The 25770-nt window shown below is 35.3% G+C and overlaps 1 protein-coding gene across 16 annotated transcripts in view; it reads right to left on the bottom strand.

Moving 5' to 3' along the window:
- Positions 1-25770, bottom strand: part of DLG2 (discs large MAGUK scaffold protein 2) — a 1987603-nt gene that overhangs the window by 1349397 nt on the left and 612436 nt on the right. For 2 of the 16 annotated variants that reach the window (XM_038568437.1, XM_038568438.1), the window contains exon 1: positions 14520-14858. The exons of the other annotated variants lie outside the window; for them this stretch is intronic. In XM_038568437.1, coding sequence (XP_038424365.1) covers positions 14520-14561 — 42 coding nt within the window. In that variant the 5' untranslated portion in view covers positions 14562-14858. Of the gene's footprint in view, positions 1-14519; positions 14859-25770 lie in introns of those variants that run through there. 16 annotated transcript variants of the gene reach the window in all.

The raw sequence follows: 25770 nt of genomic DNA, 5'->3' as shown, positions 1-25770 counted from the left end.
GAAGGCAGGACGGTGCATTTGAGGAAAACTGGCTCTATGATCTCCTTGCCATGTGACTCTGAGCACAGGAACATGCCCCCCAAGGTTTTAGTTTTAACATCTATTAAAAGGGGGTATAGTAACACCTGACAGGGTTGTAAAAAGGGTTAAAATAAATAACGATTATGAAATTCCCAGCACATAGTAAGCACTCATTGAGTAAATTCCTTCTCTTCTTTTGTAATACACTGGCCATCGATGGCCCTGTTATGTATCACTGCCCTTTTGACTCATCCCCAATAGCTGGCCTCCCTCCAGTAGTAGTATCCGTCTATTTGAATAAGGCTCAGTATGAATTACCCATGGAAACAGGACCTCAGGGCTTTTTCCCCCTCAGCCTACTGAACTGCAGTGAAGAAGATAGACAATTTATGTGCTCTTTTTCTCTGGAGGATATATTATCCCTTAACTTAAGATTATGTCAAAAATATTCTGCCCATGATGCTCCTGAGGGATTTTGTGGCACTAACTGTCCCTCCCATCCAGCCAAAGCCCTACATTCTGCCTCTAGCCATTTCTGTCTTACAAGCTCTGCAGACTGTGGTGCACACTCAGGAACTTGGCTTTGTTTAGCCCTAAAGGAGGGGATAATGAGGGAAGAGGTGAGATTCACCTAGTGCTGTGAAAATCAATGTTATTGACTGCTGGACTAAAGAAAGGGAAAACAGCCTTGTTGATTCTGGTGGACTGGAAGGAAGGGGAGGAATGGGAGGTGGGCAGCAGAGTCTACATAATAGGAATGGGCAGACAGTCTTGACTGAGTAATTCTCATTACAGATAAACAGTTCTGTCTCACCGATCTCCACCCACCTTCAGCCTCTATTGCTCCTATCATTCTGCAAAACTATCCTCTAACTTGTTTAACTGAACTAAAGCAATGTTTTAGCCCTAAGAGGGAAAGTGAATGCTTTTCACTACACTGGTGAAGTCTCCATTTTTCTTTAATATATTTTGAATTTTTCTTATTTACTAGTTACATTAACTGATTTTTTTAACCAATCCACTGCTTTTCTAAAAAATTTTACTGAACTATTTTCGTGAGTCAGAATTTTTTTAATTTCAAATTAACTTAAATTCAACTATTCATTATCTACTAAACACAGGCATAGATATCCTTTCTTACTAATGGCTCTGTTCCTTGTAACAATACAGTGTGTAGCACATTAGGGAGATTCAATTAATGTTTGCTTACAAAAAATAAACTGAAGAAGACATGAAATTCCATTCTAGTAGAGAAAACAAATATGAGTAAACATCTCCAATATAAGGGTTATACATGTTACACTGGTAATACAAAGTGCTACACTAGTAATACAAAGCTTAACAAGTATTACACTACCAGTACTACAAAGTAATACAAAATATTGAAGGAATAGGAAAGTATATCTGGGAGAAGATACTAGCTGGCAGGGTCTTGACTGATTGGACAGTTAACTTATAAGGGAAAAGAAAAGGTGAATACATTTCAAATCTAAAGTAACAGACTGAGCAAAATCAATTAAAAGGAAAAATAATGACAGATTTTTTTTTACAATGTTTTAGAATTTGCAAAATGTTTTCATACACATTATTCTGTTCATGTCCTGAAACAGCCCTACAGTGTTCAATGTGCATGTTTCAAGTCATCTTTTGTGTTCAGAAAAGATTATTTGGAGCTCTCTTGGTTTGCAAAATTAATATTTAATTTTTAAGTTATAAATTAAAAAGTCTAGATTTGTACTTAACTTCTTAAATTCAATTTGTAATTTACTCTTCTATTTATAAATCTAGCAAGATTTCTAGACTTACTGTTAAGGAAATTATTATGGCTCAATTAAATTCCCCTTAAATATTTTACCCTGCATTTATAAATTTAATATATTTATTTTAAAAGTTTTCCCTAAACTGTACTTTATCTGAGAATTTAGGATTGAATTTAGGATTGAATTGAATTGAATTCAATTTAGGATAAACTGTACTTTATCCTAAGCATTTAAATAATTATTTTATATCTGAAGATTAAAACTTAAAATATGGAGAGTTTTAGGCTTTTTTTTTATGTATATTCCACTACAGTACAAGTGGTAAGATTCTTTATATTTCTTATCTTAAAATCTCAAGTCAAAAATAATTTGATTCTTTGACATTCTAAAAGTGAATTTGTTAAATACTTTAGCAAATTCTCTTTAAAATACAAATACAATAGAACTACCTTACGACCCAGCAATTGCACTGCTGGGGATTTACCTCAAAGATACAGATGCAGTGAAAAACCAAGACACCTGCACCCCAATGTTTATAGCAGCAATGTCCACAATAGCCAAACTGTGGAAGGAGCCTCAGTTTCCATCAAAAGATGATTGGATAAAGAAGTTGTGGTCTATATATACAATGGAATGTTACTCAGCCATTAGAAATGACCAATACCCACCATTTGCTTCAACGTGGATAGAACTGGAGGGTATTATTTTGAGTGAAGTAAGTCAATTATATGGAATCATTCATTTGGGGAATATAAAAAATAGTGAAAGGGATTATAGAGGAAAGGAGAGAAAATGAGTGGGAAATATCAGAGAGGGTAACCGAACATGGGAGACTCCTAACTCTGGGAAACAAACAAGGGATGGTGGAAGGGGAGGTGGGCCGGGGGATAGGGTGACTGGGTGATGGGCACTGAGGGGGGCACTTGATGGGATGAGCACTTGGTGTTATACTATATGTTGGCAAGTCGAACTCCAATAAAAATTATACAATAAAATAAATAAAATACAAATACACACATTACCAAATGTGTATAATTATTGCATAACAAAAATATTAATTAAAAAAGTTTATTTTCCTTCATTGTTCTATAATTCATTAAAATCTTTTCTTTTTTTAAATATTTTTTTAAATTTTATTTTTTATTTATTCATGATAGACATAGAGAGAGAGAGAGAGAGAGAGAGGCAGAGACACACAGGCAGAAGGAGAAGCAGGCTCCATGCCAGGAGCCTGACTCGGGACTCGATCCCGGGTCTCCAGGATCGCGCCCTGGGCCAAACGCAGGTGCCGAACCGCTGAGCCACCCAGAGATCCCCCTCATTAAAATCTTTTCAAGATTAGAGATATCTTGAAACAATTATGTAAATTTTGTGGTTGGTTTTCCAAGAAATTTTGAGGGTTTTTTACTTAGCTGATTGAGATTGTATCTTACATAGAGATCTTGGCTGGGAGATGTATAACTGCAGATTGTTGGGTCATTGTTCTCACCTTCTCAACTCTTGACTAAACATTGCTTACAGTCACTATCTCATGGAGTGAGGAGTTTGTAGAGAGGAATTGTAGAGGGGAATTTTGTCCTAGCCCATGTCCACTGGATTCAAAATAGATTGTAGGGAACTGTCACAAGTTCACAAAGTTCACAAAACTACCAAGTTTAAAGTTGACCCTCTTTACCGCTTCCATTGGCACTTCATTGGCTTTCTTGAAATATTCAACATGCCCTGAATGGATCCTTCATACTGCTCAGCATTTATTTGTCCAAAGTGATGCTCATGCTATTAGGTTGATGATATCATTATCATTTTGATTAGACCACAAATTAAACATCAGAAAAACTGATTTACTCACCCAAAAGTATTGCAGACTATTTTGTAAGTGGAGATGATGGATTTCAAACTTAGGTTTTCTACCAAACATCCATTTTTTCTACATCTCTGCTATGGCACAGGCAGTAGATGGATACATGGTCGGACCAGTTTCTGGCTGTGTATGTTGCATGTAAGTGCACTCTAGCAGAGGTAATGATGAAAAGAAGGTTGAAGTCATACCATAAAGATGAAGAATTTTTATGGCAGTGGGAAACACAGAAAGTTCGTGAACAAATGGATAGCAAGTTCTTATCTGTGTTTTAGAAAATAGGTTTGGTGTCACTGTAGGGAGGATAAATTTGAAGGGGAAACAGAGAGAGAATAGGGAAGCTAGTCAGGATGTGCCTGTGGTAATACACTGAGAGGTAATGAGAGCCTCCATTGAGGAAGAAAGAGATAGAAAGAGACAAGAGGTAGGAGAAATCACTCAGAGGTAGACTCTACAGGATTGGTGGACTGATTAGATTTCTATGGGGCCTGGAGAGTTAAAAATGATTTCTGTGTTTTTGCTCTAAAAGCCTAGGAGAATAGTGATATTAAGGAAGTTGTCTAGTTGACTTCTGTTTAAAATAATCACACACACACACACAGCTCAAAGCAATTATTTGGTACGGTGAGTGTAGAGACAGTGTTAGGAGACTAGCTAAAGGAACATATCTGCATTAAGTATACATATTTTCCCTGTTTGATGTACAATGGCAACGATTCTTTTGAAACTCAGATTCACCGTATATTTTTTTCCCAAACTGCATCTCATTTCAAAGCTATTTCAAGGTTATACTTGAAAGCTTTCTATCCTCTGCTGAAAAGTAATGGTCTGAGAAAAACAATGCTATCTGTTCCTGCCTACCTTTATTTATTTACTTTTCAAAAAGTTTTCCCGGTATGTAGCCATTAAAAAAAGTCGCTTATGAAGGATTATTAATGATGTGAGAATGTTCTTATGGTATGGTATTAGATGAAGACACTGTGTATAAATAATACATTTTGATCTTACGTATGTTACACACATAACACATATACATTCATATATACACACATACACACATATTTTAAAAATGAAAAGAATACATACATTTTATATATGCATGGCAAGATTATGAGCATGTATAAATTTTCCTCCTTCTTTGGACTTTACATATTTTCTATAATGAGCATATATTGCTTTTATAATCATAAAACAGTTTAGATACAATTCATATTGACCCATTTAAAACTAATTTCTATATTTACTTTTCCTAAACAGTTTGAAAGAGTACAGATTATAAATAAATTGGGATCCCTGGGTGGCGCAGCGGTTTGGCGCCTGCCTTTGGCCCAGGGCGCGATCCTGGAGACCCGGGATCGAATCCCACATCGGGCTCCCGGTGCATGGAGCCTGCTTCTCCCTCTGCCTGTGTCTCTGCCTCTCTTTCTCTCTGTAACTATCATAAATAAATAAAAATTAAAAAAAAAATAAAATAAATTGACTAAATATCCAACATAAATGCAAAGGGCTCCTTTAGTTACTCCAGCAAGATTCAGGGATCTTCTCCAGAAATCTACCCAAATCCCTCCATCCTAGGTTCACTATATACCCCGTGGTCTCACTTTCCTTTTCAAATCTAGGTACAATCTTAAAAAACAAACAAATAAATCTATATATACCTTTTTCAAGAATATGTAAATATAAGTACACTCAATATAATATAATAAATAAATAAAACATGACTCAAAATTTGTCTCCTATTCATCTAACTTTTATTTTGAAGACATTCCCTCAGCTTCTTTCAATTAAATTCTGCCTCTATTGAAAGTGTCAAAGTCGTTTAGGAGTCTAAACAACAACAACAAAAAAGTCTACTTTACATTTGGGAAATATTTAGGGCCAGACCTTCCCAGGGTCAAATGTCTCTTTGTTTTATTGTTCATCTTTCTCTTTTCGATTCTCAAGAGCTAGGTTATCCTAGCAATATCAATTCATCCTGGAGAGTTTTATTACCCTATTTACTACTCAAATAACAAGAGCAGAGTTGAGCAAACTGGCCTCTTTCAAAGGGTGTCCATGCTTCAATTGATTATGAATGTCTCTTAAGTGTCAGCATCCCTAGAATCATGGGAGGGTATAGGTTACCAGGCCCGTGGGAATTCTTCTGGCCACTAGCTAATGGAAGAAACTATGGCACATCCAAATCAGGGGGAACGGGGATCTGATCTAAATTGACAGCCCAGAGATTAGCCCAACAGAGTCCTGGAAATTAAAGATATGTAAGGGTGCCCTTCTGGTGAAGAAAATCAGAAGCCAGAGCTCTCAGGACCAGAGCGAGGATCTAGAGTAAAGGAAGTCTCCTTCTGGGCACTGCCCTATCCTGAGCATTGCTTCCTGTGTCTGGCATTTAACCTTGTACCAGTTACTTGCTGTGAGGCCCTGGACAGCTAAATCTCTGCAACTCAGTCCCTTCACCTGTAAAATGGGTTTAATAAAAAAAACCTCTTTGAGTTATTGTGAAGCTTGAATGAGTGAAGCACTTTGAACAGTGCCTGCCAACACATCACTAATACTCCATAAACATTAGCTATTGCTGTTGGGCTTACTGAGGTATGTTGATGGACAGGCTAAGTCTCCAAGGCCAGAGCCAAGGCCACAGAACTAAGTGCTGAACCTTGAATTCTCAATGAGTATAAATGAGTATAAATGGACCAGGCACCTCACCTGTGTTCAGTGCAAGGCTTTCACACGTTAACCTAGTGATGTTTGTCAACTAATGTAATTCATCATCTCCCAGATGCATATTCCTAATTGAGGTTGTATGTTCCTTAAAGCAGGGAACATGCAGTAGCATCTTTCAAATTGTGAGTTATAACTTGTTCTATACTCATCCAAACTCATTAATAAAGGTAAATGAAGGAATCGGTTTTAAATGGGTCAGTATGAATTGTAATTCCTCAACCATTTTTCTGATTATAGTACATCTAGAAAATCCTTACCAAAATTATAAAAAAGAAACAAAATTTTAAGAAGTAAAAATAGAATAGAAAATGTCAGAATGCATAGCTTTGGGGAAAGTTAAATATTGCTTTGTGAAACTTATACATACTGAGTTGCAATTTTTAATTTATATTTCTACTATAGGCTGCAGTCCAAAAAGTTTGAAAAACTGGATATATATATATAAATAAAAAATAATAAAAATATAATATTATATAAAATATTATATATTATATATAGTATTTATATATAAATATATAAAATATTTATATATTCTATATATTTTTATAATATACATTTAAATATATTAAAATAAAATAAAAACATTTTATTTATATATAAAATATTATATAAAATATAATAAAAATAAAAATATATATTACTTATGCAAATATTAACACATAATTTCTCAGCAAACTTGTTGACTCTGCTTTAATTCCAAACATAAGCCATAAAATAGTGTTTTCTAAATTTGTCTTACAATAAGAACTACCTAGCATGATTTCCAGATTCCTGCTGCTATCCTAGAGGTTCTGGTGTTGGAGAAATACTGTCATAAAAGAGGCAATTATTTGCCATTAGACAGGAAATTTGTCGAAAGCAAAATCAATTCTCCTTGTTGTGTATGTATTCTTATTTGGTGGTACCATGCCTAATCCAAAGATGCACTCTAAATTATGTCCTACTTTTTAAGTGACTACCATTCATTCAATCACTCATTTAGCAAGCATTTATTGATCATCTCCCACATGCAAAGCAATAGGGATATAAATGCTAATAAGACATGGTTCCTGCCCTCAAGTAGATTCATTGCAGAACTAGGGCAGTCCCCTGAAGATCAGATCTGAAACCAAAAATAAAATGAAGTCTTGAATGTACATGTATGACATAAATCTTAAGTGACTACCCTTCAAAATGTTCAGAAGATTTGAAAGCTGTAAAACTGCAATAGGAACCATATAGTAAAGCATTTTTCTCTAATTAATACTGGTTAAGTACAGAAGAGCTGAAAACCAGTACCCCAAAGCTGAGGACATTTCAGTAAGAGGGCAGGAAAAACAAAGATAAATATCCAAAATAAAATTATATACAGATCTAGACAACTTGTCTCTAGTCTCACTGGTACCAACCTGATCCAAGCTATTGATGTTCCTTACCTGGATTACTACAGGACCTTCTAACTAGTTTCTCTGCTCTGGCCCTTGTCCTCTTAGTCTCTTTTCAACACAGCAACCTGAATAACCTTGTGAAAACATTGGTCAAATCCAATGCCTCCTCTCCTAAAACCTCTGCTGGCTTCCCATTTCACTGAGAGGAAAAAGTCTAACTTACAAAGCCCTACGTGATATACTCACTTTGACATACTTTTGCTCTTTCTCTTGCCAGGCATACTGGTTTCTTAGACACTCCTTCAAAGCCTGGGCAGGCTCCCACTTCAGGGCCTTTGCACTTTCTGCTACCATATCCTATATAGTTAATCCCTTCACATCCTTTGGGTGTTTACCAAAAGTCACCATCCTAGTGAGACTCTCACTAATCACTTTACCTAAAACTGTAACCTCAAACCCTTTCCACATTCATATTTCTGATCTTCTTTTCATGTTTTACTTTTTTCTTTTTAGCATTTGCCATTATTCACTATGCATTTTTTTAAATTTTTATTTTTTTAATTTATTTTGAGAAAGAACAAGCATGCATGAGTAGGGGGAAAGGCAGAGGGCAAGGGAGAAGGAAATTTAAGCAGACTCCATGCTGAATGTGGAGCCTGATGCAGGACTCAATCTCATTACCCATGAGATCGTGACCTGAACCAAAACCAAGAGCTGGACACTTAACCGACTAAGCTACCTAGGCACCCCTACACTATGCATTTTACTTCATTGTCTCTTTTACTGTCTGTCTACCTTATTAGCATTTAAATTCTATAAGGATAAGGATTATTGTCTGATTATTGTCTGTTTTATTCCACCCTGTATTTTTAGCAACTAGGTCACTGCCTGACACATAATAGATGCTCATTAAATATTTGGTGACTGAATGAATGTAGTATCAGAACAGACTCATGCTCTGACTCTAACCATCATTTACTAGAAAGAAGCAAGAAAAGGAATGGCAAGGTCATATTATGTAAAACAAATATAATTTTATTATTTAGTTAATCCCTTACCTTATTAAAAAAAATTGAGGTGTCTGTGTTATAGTAGTTATAGATCATACATGTATATTGCCTATTTAGGAAAGTTTTTAAAGGTTTACAGTAAAACAGACCTGATTTAAGAGCTAGCTTCATGGGCACTTAATATTTGTGTGACATCAGGCGAATTATTTTTGTTCCCTCATTTATAAAATAGTGATTATGATAATTCTTACATCATATGTCACTGGAAAGCATTTTGAAAGAATATGTGCCAAGTTATTGGTGTAGTCCAGGGCTTATACTAAGAGCTCAACAAATTATAGCTATCATTGCTATTGTTTGCTATGCTGTTTTATTCTTTATCAATTAATTCCTTGTATTATGGTTTAAAGTTTTGCATTGAAGAGCTTCATTAGAAATTATAAACCCAATATATTGAGTAGGTTTAGGTATTATAAACCCAACATACCAAGCAGGTGCACACCATTTGGAGGCCATGATATAAGGGCCCAGTGAGGGACTAATATATTATTGGCCTCCTAAAAGAGATAATTAACTGAAACCCTGAGAGGGACCACTCCTGTTTTGGATGAGCCATAGGTGTTACACAAACTGTCCACACTTTCTGATTCATGACTCCAGGCCCTGCCTACAACAAAATAATGTATTTATTAAAAGCATCAATATGTGGGATGTATCATGAAATCTAGCTGAAGAGTAGGCATCAGTAGCATAAGGAGGTAGAGTTTCTGCAAGTTTCCCTTTCAACCAATATATCCATCATTTTTTTAATTCCTAACATATAAACGACAAGGGACAAAAATGAACAAAATAGTAAATTGCTCTTGTCCTCAAATGCTTAAAATACAGATGCAATGAGGGCAATACCCAAACATAATCAAAATTACCTAGCAATGTAAGATAATGATGACAAAGTGATGGCATAAGGCAATGTAAGATTTATTGCCACAAATGATGTAAAAATTGCACTCATTAAGTCAAAAGAGGGATAAAGTAAGGGGGCTTTGTGGCTGCATCAGCTTCTTGTAAGATAGACACCTTGGGAGAATAGAATTTAGACAAGCCAAACCACACAGAGAAGGGATTCCCATTGCCGGAAACAATTCTAGCAAATGCTCAGAGGCAGAAAAGGGTGCAGTGTTTAGAAAAGAATGACTTCATTGAATAAACCTGGTAGAAATGAGCATGATGAAGGTCTGAGTTGTAGTTTGGCATCCAATAAATTGTTTTAGTTTGAGTTATTGATTCTCTCCAACCTTGCTATACGACCTGGCTGTACAGATCTGTAAGAGTGACTGAGCACAAGTGGTTGGTGATTGCCAAACCCAGTATTTAATCCCCAAACCATATATAACTTTAAAGTCTATGGTTTTGTTTTTCTCTCTCAAAATAACTTAAAAAGCATTAAGATAAATAAATATGGGGAAAAGCTGAGTAATAAAGAGAAATCTGGTACTCAGCTAATGCAATCATCCAACAAATATTTACTCAGCACCTACTATGTACTTGGCATTCTTCTTGATGCTGATGATATAGAGACTTGAAAAAATAATCAGAAATCCTGGTTTTTGTGGAGTTTATATGCTAATATATGTGCCTGTGTGGTAGTGATGGTGATAGTGGTGGGAGAAGGATATTATATCTGAATATGTTTCTCATTAATTATAAATTTCTTTTAACTGGGCTCGATTCCTAGAATATCTTAACATGATTTTTACTGAAAGCAAGTCTGAAGTCTTTCCCCTATCTGATGGCCTCAATTTTAACCAGTTATGTGTTGAATTGATTGAGTACTTACTATATTCTAAGATTTTTTTTACAGTTCTTATGTGCCTTATCTCACATAATTCTTACTATTATATTATTTTATTGAACTTCAGGTAAATCAAAAATTTTTGCGCAAAATATTTTCCATGCAATCAGTGGAAAAGATAGACCCAAATGTAGTTTTTTTCAGAATCCCAAAAGCCTAGGCTTTAAAATCATTTTGCTATACTCTTTTTCTAAAAAGTTCTTATATTTACTATTAAGGAATATCAAAAATAAAAGAGAATTCTAAAATCTATGAGGTAGGCAGCAGGATATACTAGAATGAAAATAAAGCAGTAAACTAGGTCAAGAGATCTGAGCCTTACATTAGGTCTGCTTCTGACACACTATGGATCAGAGAAACTGGCCATATCCTTTATCTTAATTTTCTTATCTGTGAAATGGGTGTAGTACTTGCCATTTGTATTTCAGAGATTGTGGGTCTATAAGTGTATATGGGCATGTTTATAGCAGCGGGATGAAAGAGGGCAATAATGAGATGAGGAACATAAAGTTATTTAGAAAAGTGAAAGGTATCATCTGGTTGCAAGTTATCAATACCATTACTTTGAAAAATGGAGTCATTTCTAAGGACAAGATGATATGGACATCTCGTACAACAAACTTCTTATATGTTTTCCTATCAAAGAGATACTTTTTGTACAACATAAGCAATCTGAGATGAGTTATTATACATCTTTATAATGATTACATTGCCCCTTTTGTGTGAGCAGTCTCAGATTAAGTTAATCACATTCTTTAAAAATTAAAAGGTAAATCTAAGCCAATATGATATGACTGTTTATCAAACTCAAACTTTGAGCTAACAACAATAACAATAAAAACCCCACAGAATATAAATAATATCCTTTGTTTAGAAGTTTTCATTTCTTTTCCTTCTTTAGAAACCTCTCTGTCCAGAAATAGGTGGCAAAGTAACACAATTTCTAGAGTGAGATTGCGGTGATCACTCAGTCAATTCTCACAGCACTGGCCTCAGCTTCCATTTATTTGTTTTGCCCTGTTAATTCACTGTTCAGCCTTGCAAGACCCCAGGCTCCATCCATTTCAAACTATTTGCAGCTCTCCAAAGTGCTCTGCTTCTTAGTACCATGTTTTTCTTATTTTCTCTACCTGGCCTGCCTGCCTCACTCCAGGCTGCCTGGCAAAAATTCCATTAGCTGTCAAGATTCAACTCAGAGGTGACTTCACAGTGAAACCTTTCTTGACCAGTCCATGTAAAACTGACCACTGTTCTGTTTTTGTTTTGTCCCTACAATGCCCTGAATGGACTTTCATTACTAGTCCCATAATATTTCAAACCACTTACTTGTTTCTATGTCTGTGGCCTTTCCAAGACAAGAAACTTCTTGAAATCAAGGACTATTATCTATTGGTCTTGGTTTCCCAGGCTCTAGCATGGTGCATAAATCACAGTTGTCCTTCAAAAATTTTTGATAGATGAATGAATAAATGGTGACCCATGAGTCACATTCTGAGAGATGTAAATTTTGTGTGTGTCTACAGTGTGTGTACTATATATATACATATATAGTGCATATGTACTAGATATAGAGCACAGGTTTAATGCCCATGTTACACAAAAATATACATGAAATATAATAAAATATTCCACTCTCAAAAAATTCTTTTGACTGTACTATATTATAAATGCCCAATTAACAAAACAATCATTGTATAACAAAGATTGTGACATTTATGGCTTTTTCTGTGCAGAAAAAAAATAAATAAGAGATGTTTCTATTTTCTGAAACTTAACCACCTTAAAAGTTTTCAATCACTCTAACACCAGTAATCTTCAATCATGGAAGCATAAGAAGCTATATGCTATGTAAAAGACTTTGCCAGAACCAAGCAAGTAAGAAATTCTAGGCACAACGGAAATAAAATCAAATATTTTAAAATTTAATATGAAATAAAACAAATATTAAAAATAAAATTATCAGATAAGACTTTATTGTGCCAACTTGATAAAATATTAGACAACAGGTGAAATGTAAACTCTTTTAGAAAATCTTGCTGTCTCAGAAGGAAAAGATAACCCTAAGAGAAAACAATGCAAGAAAGTGCAAGAAATAATTATTCAAAGGGCTTAAACGTATGTAAAATTGAAGTCAAACAACTCAGAGCAAGGTTATATGTGTTGTATGTGGTAATGTGCATGTTCTGAGCTCCTATTGAAGCATTTGTATCTCAGTACAGACTAGCCAAAGTACTAAGGATTAATTATCCAAAAGTCATCTGAATTAAGATACTGTTGGTGAAAGTCTTTTCATTTCTTTGCTTATTAGTCTAAGCGAGAAAAAATTACAGCTCAATCCATCAAGACCACACTGATAGTAGTCAAGAGTTTAAAAAAAGAAAAAAGGGATTTCCCAAAACCCATATTAAAGGAACTTTGGACTTAGGTTTTCCTGCACTTCTGAAATATGACAATGGACTATCAAAACAATTGTTATCTCTTAATCTAAAATTATGTATGGAGATTTCTCTGAAAAAAAAAAAAAAACACTGCCTTTCTCCTTCAAAAAAAAATGAGGAGAGAAAACATTTACAATTCATTGAGCTTACAGAACAATGTATGCTAAACCCCACAATTAGGAATAGGAGATGGTGATGGAGAAATCCAAGCTGACATTTGGGCACACTCTAGGTTTTTAAATATCTCTTTTCATCTTATTTACTATATCCATCATATGTATGGGAAAAAATTGATTGCTGAACTTAATCTTAAAAGTAGTAAAAACTAAATTCTGTAGAACTCTGCAAAATGATCCACAGAATGCTGTCAGGCTGTAGTTGTAAAAGAACTGGTCATCAAAACATAAATACTACCTGTTTGAAAATCAAATCGAAAACAAAAAGGCTTACAAAAGAATGAGCAGCAGGGAGCTCTTTAAAAAACTTGTAAGCACAGAAAACAAAACTTTAATGCCCAGACATATTAAAATACTCCTCCAGTAAAATAAAAGGGGGAAACACTTTACATTGACATTTTTTTAAAGGTTCTTATTTTAGGTATTTAAGTCTTAACTGCCTTTATTTATTATTATTATTTTTTTTTTCTGAAAGGCAATCACCTCCCTTTTGGACTTCCTTCAGTAAGGTATACAAGTTCAAAAAGCTAACTAACAGAGGATGTGATTCACTTAAATTATGCAACTGGAATTCCACAGCTGGCCTGTTTGTCTGGCTCAGTGCTGAATGAACAGTGTCAGAAAACCTCTCCAACAATAACGCCGTCCTTCCCGTCAAGGGGTAAATCTCCCAAACTTAGGCTCAACTTTGGAGGCTCATTAGCTACAGCGAGCGAATGTCAGCGGGGTGACACTGGGGCAGCGGCGCCCACGCAGCCTAAGCAGCCAGCCCACCCAGGGCAGAGGATTTGTACAATCAATATCACCAACTTCCAATGATAATAATTTGTTTATATGAACGAGATGGTCAGATATCCCACAGATCATATTCTAATGCCATTATAGACACCTAATTTAATCCCCAGCTCTTAATCAATTAAGCTGCATGAGCACAGGCAGCTCACAGCACTTTTTAAAAGAAAGACTTTAAATCCTAATCTAAAGCATGCTGCATAGTTTTTTACCTTTTCTGATTTCTTGGTTCTGGCCTACCTAAATAATTTTTCATCTTTTCCTCCCCCAACTCCACCCCCCAAGTGTGAGCGTGAGCATGAATTACAAATAGTTAAACCTGAAGGTCACTTCACAGCAGCGTTCCAACATGCTCCCCCAGCGAGGCTGCTCGGCAACAATAAAACAAAGCCCTTGCAACCACCTGTAATAATCTGCTTGCTCAGCCAGCAATCCGAAAAGTCCTGGAGCTACACAAGGTAGACATTTTCTGCAGCTGGTTTAACATGTATATTGTGCCCAGTTGCCGGCTCGCCTCCTCTTACCTTCACGTTAGTCCGGAGTGCACAGTAACATGCAAAGAACATTGCAGTAAATAAGGAGCATATGGACCGGTATTCAGCTTCTCAGCACAGCGCAAGCCCCACACACACGATCCTGGGCATGTGCTACTAAGGAGCATCCGTTCCCTCTGTCAGTTTGAAAATGCATTGATCTCTGTTTTCTCTGACTACAAAACGACATGTCTTGAAGGCACTGAGTGAGAGCTCAAAATCTCTTCATTGGCTATATATAGCATTGTGCCCAGTAATTTCAATTAGCTGAGAATTCAGCATCTGAAAGTTAAGACTTCAGTTGCTTTTCCTTCTAGCATTTTAAATCACTGGGTTTAAAAAAAAAAAAAAAAAAAAACGGGAGGGGGGAATGAGCTCACTCAGGAAGGAGGGGGGGAAAGGTGAAGAATGAAATTTAACCAATGAGTTACTTATATTTCTGGAGAGCCCTGGTATCATCCTATTAGATACTTTACAATGGGACTGCACCGGGCAGACTCTAAATGAAGAGGAAACCCCTTTCCCTTTGGAGGTTTAATATGGGCTCTGCACTAGATTCCAGGCTATTCTGATGCAGCACCCTGTTTGGCAAATAGTACAAATCACTGCAAGTACATCTCATTCTGCTTTTTCGTGTAGAATAGTACCAAGACCAAAGGATCACTGTCTCCCAAAGTCCCTAAAATGTAATTTGGGTTCCCCTAGGGTGATCTGTGGTTACATGCTTGAGAAATACCACCTTCTCTTACTTCCCTGTCCTGTAATATCTGTTACATCTTCCAGGGGTATCTAAAGTTGCCAGGCTTGCTAGCAAAACACTGCATCTATTTTTCCCCCAAAACTAAGCTTTATTGGTAAATGACAATCAATAATAGAGGAAGGGATCGAAGCGAAGATAGAAGATTCCAGGGGATAACATAAGTATAGATTCAGTAGCTACTGCTGCTGAATGTAACACATTCAGCTGGCTCTGGAAGGGAAAGAGCAAGAGAGAAAAATAAAAGCTTCTGCCCCCATGAATCCATAAGGGGAAAAAAAACTTAATTCAAAAACATCGTCAGATCCTACTGTCTGTTGTCATTCCAGTCAGGCACCGGATGCTGCAAATTAACTCAATTTTTACTGAGCCAAAAGGACAAAGTCCAATTTAAGGTTCTAAACTCTTATTTCCAGCCTTAGAAAGCCCTAATTCTCAGCTAGAATTCTGAAGCTATCTGGCGAAATGCAAGCAGAAATGAACAGTTCTCACTGCAGCAAAAATAGTGGGAGGAAAAAGAGTGGTTCTGTCTTTGCCACGACGTTCCCCCATCAGCTTACAGCAACAGGGAAGATAAGCATAACTCAGTAGAAAAAGCTGCAGTGACTTTTAGGATTTTTCTTTAATATGTTTTGCATAACCCACCTCCCCTCTGGTGCCTGCAGTGGTGCTGAGGCACTGTCAGAGCCACTGGGCATTTCTCCTGGGCAATGAGGTGAGGCAGCTTCAGTAGGAAGCAAGGTATTTATGGGAGAGAAATTAAAGGAAGAAGAAAATCAGGATTTTCTATTTCTCTTAATGACAAGCATTCAGAAAGTGTCGTCAGTTCTGACTAAATAGCTATTTTGGGCTGTCATTGTTTGTGCCTTTTTTTAGGAAGAAAAAAAAGCAATCTTGTCTTAAGCTGGAGATTTTCTAGCATCGTAAGAGAAGGCAGCTACTTAATTTGATTCCCAGTTCCGTCTGTCATACGAGTCTAGGTAATTACAAATTGTAAGCACTTGCAACACAACCAGAGACTTCCAGGACATTAAAACATCAACATGGAGGCCCAACTCTCATGGTTTCACAACTTTTATTAATGGCTTTAAGTGCAGAATCAAACATTCAGTTCATAACACTTTCCTCTCCTGAGGTCATAGCAGGTCACATTTCCTGCAGCACTTCCGGATAAACAAACCCAAACATAGCAACTCAATGCCAAGGAAAATAAAGAATTTTCAAATGCGTTTCTCCATGGGGGGCTCAGAAGATTTTTAAAAACCCATTTTTCAACTTGTCAATAAGTAATATTAGTTGTCTTTTTTTCATTAGGGATTATAGGGGTGGGAGCAACTTTATAGCTTTCTTAAAATTATTTAAATAGACCCTGAGGTATTTGGATGGCCCAGGAAAGACAGGAAAGTGCTGGGAAATGTTACAAATCTCAGAACAGTTCATAGGGAAAGATTAAACAAAAGTGAGGTTATAGGTGAAAAAACACATGTAGGCAGTCAGGGATGACTTCTGACAGGATTTCAGATACAGTGTAAATGTATGGACATTCTAAAGGAAGGCTCTCACACTTAACAATCTGCTTAAAACTTCCACCCACACTTATCCATCCCACAGCATCCCAATACAGACCTGGGCCATACCTGTAGATTTGCTGCTTACGTTTCTTAACTGTACTAGGATAGCTGACTTATTATCTCATTTTATAGATGCAGGAAAAGCACTAACTACAATGACAGTGTCCCACTAAAAAGTATTCCCTATTTTTAGGCAAAGAGTTCAACAGGGCAATGTACCTGCTGAGAGTCTAACGTTTGTTATTATAGAAGGGAATGACAACTGGTTATATATTTTTGAGACAACATCATAAATTTAGGCTCCAGTACTCATGAGTGAGGAGTCCTGGAAAATAACTTGCACGTCAGATCCTCTCTTTTACCATTTATAAAACAGAGATGTCTAAAATGGAAATAATACTTAATTCATAGTGTCATTGAGAAGATTCAAGATGAACCCCATCATCAAAATAGTCTAGACAGATCAAAAATTTAAGCATAAAAATTGAAATCACAAACGTATTAGAAGAAAACAGATTTGGTTTTCTATAAATATTGGAGTGGAGAAATCCAAAGCCATATAAGAAAAAATAAACAACTGTGACTATATAAAAATATAAAACTTCTGCTGGGCTAAATTATATACAATGACAAATGACAAAATGGGAAAACAATGCAACATATTCAATGGAATATTTCCTAAAAATACTATTCTTTCTAAGTATTTCTAAATTTTAAATATTTCTAAGTCTTTCTAAAATATTTTTTTCCTAAGTCACGAGGAAAATATGTGAAACTGAGTGAAAAAATAAGTAAAGAACATAAAGTGGTAATTCACAAAAAGACCATAAAATACATTTAAAATGTTCCATCTCCTTCATATTTAGGCAAAAGCATAAAAACTAGAAAAACTTTTTAAATTGAAAAGCAAGTACTAATGGTGAAAACTTTGTGAAAGGTATTAAATCTATCAAGTATTTTAAAAGGCACATTCTCTTTGATGTATTGATTCCACTTCAATTCCCAGGAATTAATCCTAGATAGATATAGATATAGATGTATAGATGTATATAATATCCACTAATGCAAGACTTATTTGTAAGATTACAGTTTACCTATACCATAGAATATTATGTAATTATTAGAAAAATATAAAGTACATGTACATATTCTTATATCAAAAGATGTTCAATTTATAATGTTAAACATAAAAGTAAGGTTGCTAAAGAGTTTGTATAGTATGAGTCTATATTTGTAGGTTTATTTATATGTAATTGTGGTAGAGAGGCTGTGTCTGTGTGTGTGTGTGTGTGTGTATGTAAAATTTTGACAGTGTTGATCACTGAAATTGGGAGTAGGCTTAGGGAAGGAAATCAAGCATTACTTTTCATTTTTCCTTTTATATCTTCTATATACTGCAGGTGCCTCGCCCACAATCAACAATTTATCCAATATCCTCTCAGTAAATGAGAGAAATAAAGACACAGGAAGGGACCTGTGAGGAGATTTGGCTATTGCAAAAATAAGCACAGGTCAGAGACAATCATGATACAAGAGATGGAAATGTACCAATTCCTAAGTGATACTAGTTCCTGAGTACCTCCTGTAGTATGGATCTCTCTCTACTCCTGAATGTCGATATCTCCCTCAAATGCATGTAATTCTAACATGTCATATATTTCTCTTAAAGCATGGCCTTTTTTTTTTTTAATAAATTTTTATTTATTTATGATAGTCACAGAGAGAGAGAGAGAGGCAGAGACACAGGCAGAGGGAGAAGCAGGCTCCATGCACCGGGAGCCCGACGTGGGATTCGATCCTGGGTCTTCAGGATCGCGCCCTGGGCCAAAGGCAGGCGCCAAACCGCTGTGCCACCTAGGGATCCCAAGCATGGCCTTTAACACAAGCCAACTACTTTGTTTCTTAAATAGAAAAGCTGCTATCAGGTAAACTTGATTTTAGTCAGATTTTTCCTTAAGAGTTAAATTTAGAACCTGACATCTACATATAGTTTGTATTTCTCTTTCATTCCCTCCCCCTCTCTCTCTCTTTTTACAATGAATTTTGCTGTAGACTGAACATTTGGGTTTCACCCCAAATCCCTATGTTGAAAACAAATCCCCAGTGTAATGGTATTTGGAGGTGAGGCCTTTGGGTTAGGTCTTCATGAATGGGATTAGTGTCCTTATAAAAGAAGTCCTAGACAACTCCCTCACACCTACCATCATCTGAGGACACAAATAAAAAGGCAAACACCTAAAAAAAAAAAAAAAAAAAAAAAAAAAAGCAAACATCTATGATCCAGGAAGCCGACTCTCACCAGATCTGCTGGCACCCTGATCTTGAACTTCCAGCCTCCAGAACTGTGAGAAATAAATTTCTATTGTTTATAAGTCACTCAATTTACAGTATTTTGTTATAGCAGCCCAAATGGGCTAAGACAAGCATATAATACTTTTTGACTATAACCTAGTTTTTATAAACTTTTTAATATTAAGCAATTTGCCATTATAATTTGGTAATAATGACAGCAACAATGTCTGTTAATATGGACAAATGATTCACATATCTGGACACAATTCTCCTTAACTATTAAATAAGGAGGTTGTACTATCCAGGTCTCTTTCTTTTAGATTTTATTTATTTTTTCATGAGAGACACAGAGAGAGGCAGAGGCACAGGCAGAGGGAGAAGAAGGCTCCATGAAGGGAGCTGGACATGGGACTGGATCCCAAGATTCTAGGATCAAGCCCTGGGCCTAAGAGAGCCCCTCAACCACTGATCTACCCAGGCGTCCCCTATCTAGTTCTTTCTTAAAGGCAGAGTAAGGTAGGTTTGGTAGGTTTGCTTACTTTTTGTTTTATTTAATTAGGACAGATAAGGTATGTTTAAATGTTAAGGATCCACTAGAATGTATTCCAGGCCAATTAAATCAGAATCTCTGGAGATGGAACCAAGGCATCAGAATTTTATAAAGCTCCTCAGGTGATTCTAATGTGTATCTAGGATTGAGAATTACTTAAAGCAGGGTCAGCTGCTGATTCTGTAAAGGGCCAGAGAGTGAATATTTTATACTTGCAAGCCATACAATCACTTTCACAACTACTAATTCTACTACAACTACTCAACTTTGATGTTGTAGTGAGAAAGCAGCCATATATAACATATAATGTGATCCAATAAAACTTGATTAATAAACATTAAAACTTGAATTTCATATAATGTTCACATGTCAGGAAATACTTTCATTGCTTTTGATATTTTTCAAACATTTAAAAAATATAAAAACATTTTTTAGCTTGTAGTTTGCCAACCCTACTCTGGAGCCTCTAGCAGTAGTTCTCCAAGTGTGCTCCCTCAGCTAGCAGCATAGGCATAAACTGGGAATTTGTTAGAAAGCAAAATTTCAGGTCATACCCCAGACTTACCAAACAGAAACTCTAGTTTGTGCCTCAAGAATTTCTGTAAGCAAGCCCCCCATGTGATTTTCATGTAAGCTAAGGTTTGAAAATCACTGCTTTAAAGGAAGAAAGGAAACTAATAGTTTAGGCTCCCACAAAAGTAAAAAGAGATGGACTCCAGAGTATAAATAGAAGAATTAGTCTTAGAGGAGAAATAATGTAGAAAATAAAGAGAAAAAGACTGCAGAGGCAAGTGAGACCATTCTAGGATGGAGGCTCAAGCCTGAGATAGAGGCCAGTTGAGCAAGGGGCTATCTACTGACACCTTAGAATTTAATCTTTTTCCTCTTAGAAACTCTAAAAGCTCTTAGAGTAAAAAATCAAACTGAAACAAACCAAAACAAAACAAAAAAACACAACTTGGCTTTAAATTCCTTTTCTGCCATTTACCAGCTGTGTGACCTTGAGCAAGTTACATAACCTCCCTGATACAGAATATTCCTCTGTAAAATAAATAAACCTATTTCAGAGGGATGTTGTAATGACTACAATAAGGTGTGTCAACTACTTACCTAGTACCTGGTACATAGTAAATGTAAGTGGTAGTTTTTAGTGTAAGGAAGGCTGAAGTGACAGAGCAGAGGAGAAATATAAAAAGATGTTATCATTTCTCTTGACAAACTTCTAAATAACTAGAAGATTCCCTAGGGGTTTGTAAACCTCGGACTTCCCTAGGATTTCTAATCAACCCTGAAGGGGATTCTCTGGAAGTCTGGTTATCTTATTAACCTCTGAACTGATATCATAACATTGGATTTCCTTGTATCTTCCTTGTAGTTTCTCTGAGATAATAATAACTCATTTAAAAATTACAAAGCATTTCAGACTTTCTCAAGATTTTCTATGAAAGTATCCCTAAAAGTAGAAGGGGATGCATTTATTACCTGTGAAGAACAGGAACAAAATGGAATTCTTCAATGTTTCATTTGTTGTCTTTAAAACTCACATAAATGTTAAATTCAAGTTGACAATATCTCTGTATTTATTATAAAGTAATATTTTATATTACTTACTAACCACTAGATTTTATAAGCTAAGAAGAGTGTGCACTGTTTGTCCCATGGTTTCAAATACCCTCTGAATTATGTACTATTTGTGTATGCTTAGGGGTATCTTGCTTTAGTTCACAAAGCAGAAATAGATCCTATTTAATTCTTCATCTTCACATTGGCCTTAAAGATATTGTCATCATCCCTTTAAATCTAGTGAGACTACATAGAACTTTTCCCCTATATATTCTTCTAGGAGTTTTGTGACTTCAAGTCTTATATTTAAGTATGTAATGTATTTTGAGTTGATTTTTATGTCTGCTATGAGATAAGGATTCAATTTCATTCTTCTTCATGTGGATATTCTTTTTGCCCAACACTATTTATTGAATAGACTATCCTATCTCGATTGTATTCTTGGTACCCTTGTCAAAGATTAGTTGGTCATATACACAAGAGTTTATTTCTGGGCCCCTCTGCTGTGTTCCATTGGTCTATTTCTGATTTTATGCCAGTAAGATACTGTTTTGATTATTAGAGCTTTGTAATATAATTTGAAATCAAGAAAAGCTTTGTTCTTTTTGCTCAGGATTGTTTTGGCTATTCAGGATCTTTTGTGGTGCCAAATGAATAATCGGATTGTTTTGTTTTTACTTCTGTAAAAAATGTCATTGGAATTTTAAATCAGACAGCATCAAATCAGTACACTCTTGAGGTTATATGAACATTTTAACAATATAAATTCTTCTAATCCATGAACATGGAATATCTTTCCACTTACTTGTGTCTTCTTTAATTTCTTTCACCCATGTTTGTAACTTTCAGTGTACAGATCTTTCACCTTCTTGGTTAAATTTATTTCTAAGTATTTTATGGTTTCTGATGCAATTGTAAATAGATGTTTCTAAATTTCTTTTTCAGATATTTTGTTAGTGTATAGAAATGCTACTGATTCCTCCATGTTGATTTTGTATCTGGCAACTTCACTGAATTCATTAATTAGATTTTACAGGCTTTTATGAAGTCTTTAAGATTTTCCCTATATAAGAACAATTCATCTGCAAAGAGACGCAATTTTAACTCTTCCTGATTAGATGCCTTCATTCTTTTCTTGCCTAATGGTATATGCTTGAACTTATAGGACCATGTTGATTAGAAATGGTCAGAGTGGGCATGCTTGTCTTGTACTTGATCCTTGAGAAAAAGCTCTCAGTTCTTCACCATTGAGTATGATGTCAGCTGTGAGCTTTTTATATTTGGCCTTTATTATGTTGAGTCACACTCCTTCCATACCTAATTAGCTGGGAGTTTTTACCATGAAAGAATGTTGAATTTTGTCAAATGCTTCTCCTGCATCTATTATATATATATATATATATATATATATATATATATATCTTATATATATATATATAATATATATAAGATTATTATTATATATTATATATAATTATAATTATATATATATTATATATATATATATCTCCCCCTCTGCCTGTGCCTATATATATATATATATATATAAAGTATAATTCACACGCAGTGTTATATTTGTTTCAGGTAAATGATATAATGATTCAACAATTCTATACATTACTCATTGCTCATCCCAATAAGTGTACTCTTAATCTCTCATCTATTTCACTCATCCCTCTACCTAATATTAAATTTTCCTATCCATGAACATCAGTACCTTTCTACTTATTTGTGTTATCTTTCCTTCCATTTGTGTGGTATTCCAGAGTTAGATTGTGCATGCTAAACTATCCTTACATCCCAGGGATAAGTCCCACTGGATAATGGTATATGACCTTTTGAGGTGCTGCTGTTGAATCTGTTTGCCAGCATCTTGTGAGATTTTTTGTATCTTTGTTCATCAGGGATATTGGCATATAATTTTCTTTTCCTGTAGTGTCCTTGTCTGATTTAGATCTCAGGGTAATACTAACATAAAATGAGTTTGGAAGTGTTACTTCCTCTTCAATTTTTGGAAGAGTTGAGAAGGATTGGTATAATTCCTCTCTAAACATTTGGTAGAATTCACCAGTGATATCATCTGTTTCCAGACTTTTCTTTATTGGGATATTTCTGATTACTGATACAATTTCCTTAACTTGTTATTGGTCTGTTCAGATTTTCTATTTCTGCATGATTTAGTCTTAGTAGGTTGTATGTTTCTAGAAATTTATCCATTTTTTCTAGGTTATCCAACTTTTTTGTGTATAATTGTTCAGAATCATCTCTTACGATATTTTGTATTTCTGTTGTATCAGTTGCAAAATCTCGTGTTTCATTTCTGACTTTGAGTCTTCTCTCTTATTTTCTTAGTTACACTAAAGATTTGTCTATTTTGTTTATCTTTTCAAAAAACTAGCTCTTAGTTTTCTTGATCTTTTCTCTGGTTTCTTGAATTCCTTTTTATTTCTGCTCTCATCTTTGTTATTTCCTTCCTTCTTGTAACTTTGGGCTTAGTTTGTTCTTTTTCTAGCTCCTTAAGGTGCAAAGTTAGATTATTTATTTTGAGATCCTTCTTTTTCTTAACTGTAGGTATTTATTGCTGTAAACATCCCTCCTAACTTCATCTGTTTTAGCCTATAATTTTGATATGTTGTTTCCATTTTTCTACCTTGATTTATTTCACTATATATATATTTTTCATTTTGATTTATTCTTAGACCTTTTGGTTGTTTTAGAGTGTGCTGTTTAATTTTCACATATTCATGAATTTTCTAGTTTCCTTCCTGTTATTGATTTCTAGTTTCATACCATGATGGATGGAAAAGATTTTTGATATATCAGTCTTCTTAAGTTTGTTAAGACTTGTATTGTGACCTAATATATGATCTGTCCTGGAGAATATTCTATGTGTGCTAGAGAAGAATGTACATTCTGCTGCTATTGGACAAAATATTCTGTATCTATCTAGATACCTTGTGTCTAAAGTATAGTTCAAGACTGGGGGATCCCTGGGTGGCTCAGCGCCTGCCTTCGGCCCAGGGCGTGATCCTGAGACCCAGGATCAAGTCTCACATCGGGGCTTCCTGCATGGAGCCTGCTTCTCCCTCTGCCTGTGTCTCTGCCTCTGTCTCTCTCTCTCTCTGTGTGTGTCTCTCATGAATAAATAAATAAAATCTTTAAAAAAATGTTGTCAGATTCTAGATGATTCTGACTTTAAAAAAAAAAAAAAAGACCAATGTTTCCTTATTGATTTGATGTCTAGATGATCAAATCATTGTTGAAAGAGGGATAATGAAGCCCACTACTATTATTGCATTGCTATTTATTTTCCTTTCCAGATCTGTTAATATTTACTTTGTATATTTATGTGCCCCAGTGTTAAGTGCACACATATTTACAATTATTATATCCTCTTGATAAATTAATCTCTTTATTATTATATAATAATGCTCTTTGTCTCTTATTACAGTTTTTGACTTCTGATATAAACACAGCTATCCCTGCTTTCTTTGGGTTTCCATTGGCATGGGATACCTTTATCCATCCCTTCACCTTGAGCCTATGTGTATAAAAGTGATGAGAGTCTCTTGTAGGTAGCATATAGTGAGTCTTCTCTTTCTTTTCTTCTGGTTCATTAAGCCACTCTATGTCTTTTGATTTTATAATTTAATCCATTTACTTTTAAAGTAATTGTTGATAGGTAAGGACTTACTGTTGCCATTTTGTTACTTGTTTTCTGACTGTCTCAGAGTCCTTTCCCTTACTGTTTTCCTTTGTGATTTGATGATTTTCCTGAACTGGTATGCTTTGATTCTTTTCTTTATCTTTTATATGTCTAACATAGGATTTTGTCTTTAGGTTACCATGAGGCTTAATAAAACATCCTATAGTTAGAACAGGCTATTTTAAGCTGATTATGATTTAACTTTGATTGCATAAAAAAAACTACCTGCGTGCTTCACCACCACCCCCCACACACACATGCTACAATTTTTGACATTGCAATTTACATTTTTTATATTGTGCATCCATTAACAAATTATTGTAGGTATAGATTTTTTTAACACTTTGTCTCTTAACTTTTATGCTAGAGTTAAAAATGATTTGCACATCCCCATTATAGTATAGAACCTTCTGAACTTGACTATATATTACCTTTTTAAAAATGTTTAAATCTTTTCATGGTGCTAATTAGTGGGGTTTTTTAAAGATTGTATTTATTTATTTGACTGAGAGAGTACAAGGAGGGGGAATAGCAGGCAGAAGGCAGGAATGAGCAGGCTCCCTGCTGAGCAAGGTCCATGGGATTATAACCTGAGTTGAAGGCAGTCACTTAACTGACTGAGCCACCCAGGTGCCCCTAATTAGTGTCTTTTCATTTCAATTTAATGAAGTATCTTTAGTATTTCTTGAAAGGCAAATCTAGTGGTGATTAATTCATAGGTTTTGTCTGGGAAAGTCTGCTTCCTTCACTTCTGAAGGACAGCTTTGCTGGGTAAAGTTTTCTTATTTGGCAATATGTTTCTT

This window comes from Canis lupus, chromosome 21 (assembly GCF_011100685.1).
Source record: "Canis lupus familiaris isolate Mischka breed German Shepherd chromosome 21, alternate assembly UU_Cfam_GSD_1.0, whole genome shotgun sequence".
Classification (NCBI taxonomy): Eukaryota; Metazoa; Chordata; class Mammalia; order Carnivora; family Canidae; genus Canis; species Canis lupus.
This window is presented reverse-complemented; position numbering and strand designations above follow the sequence as displayed.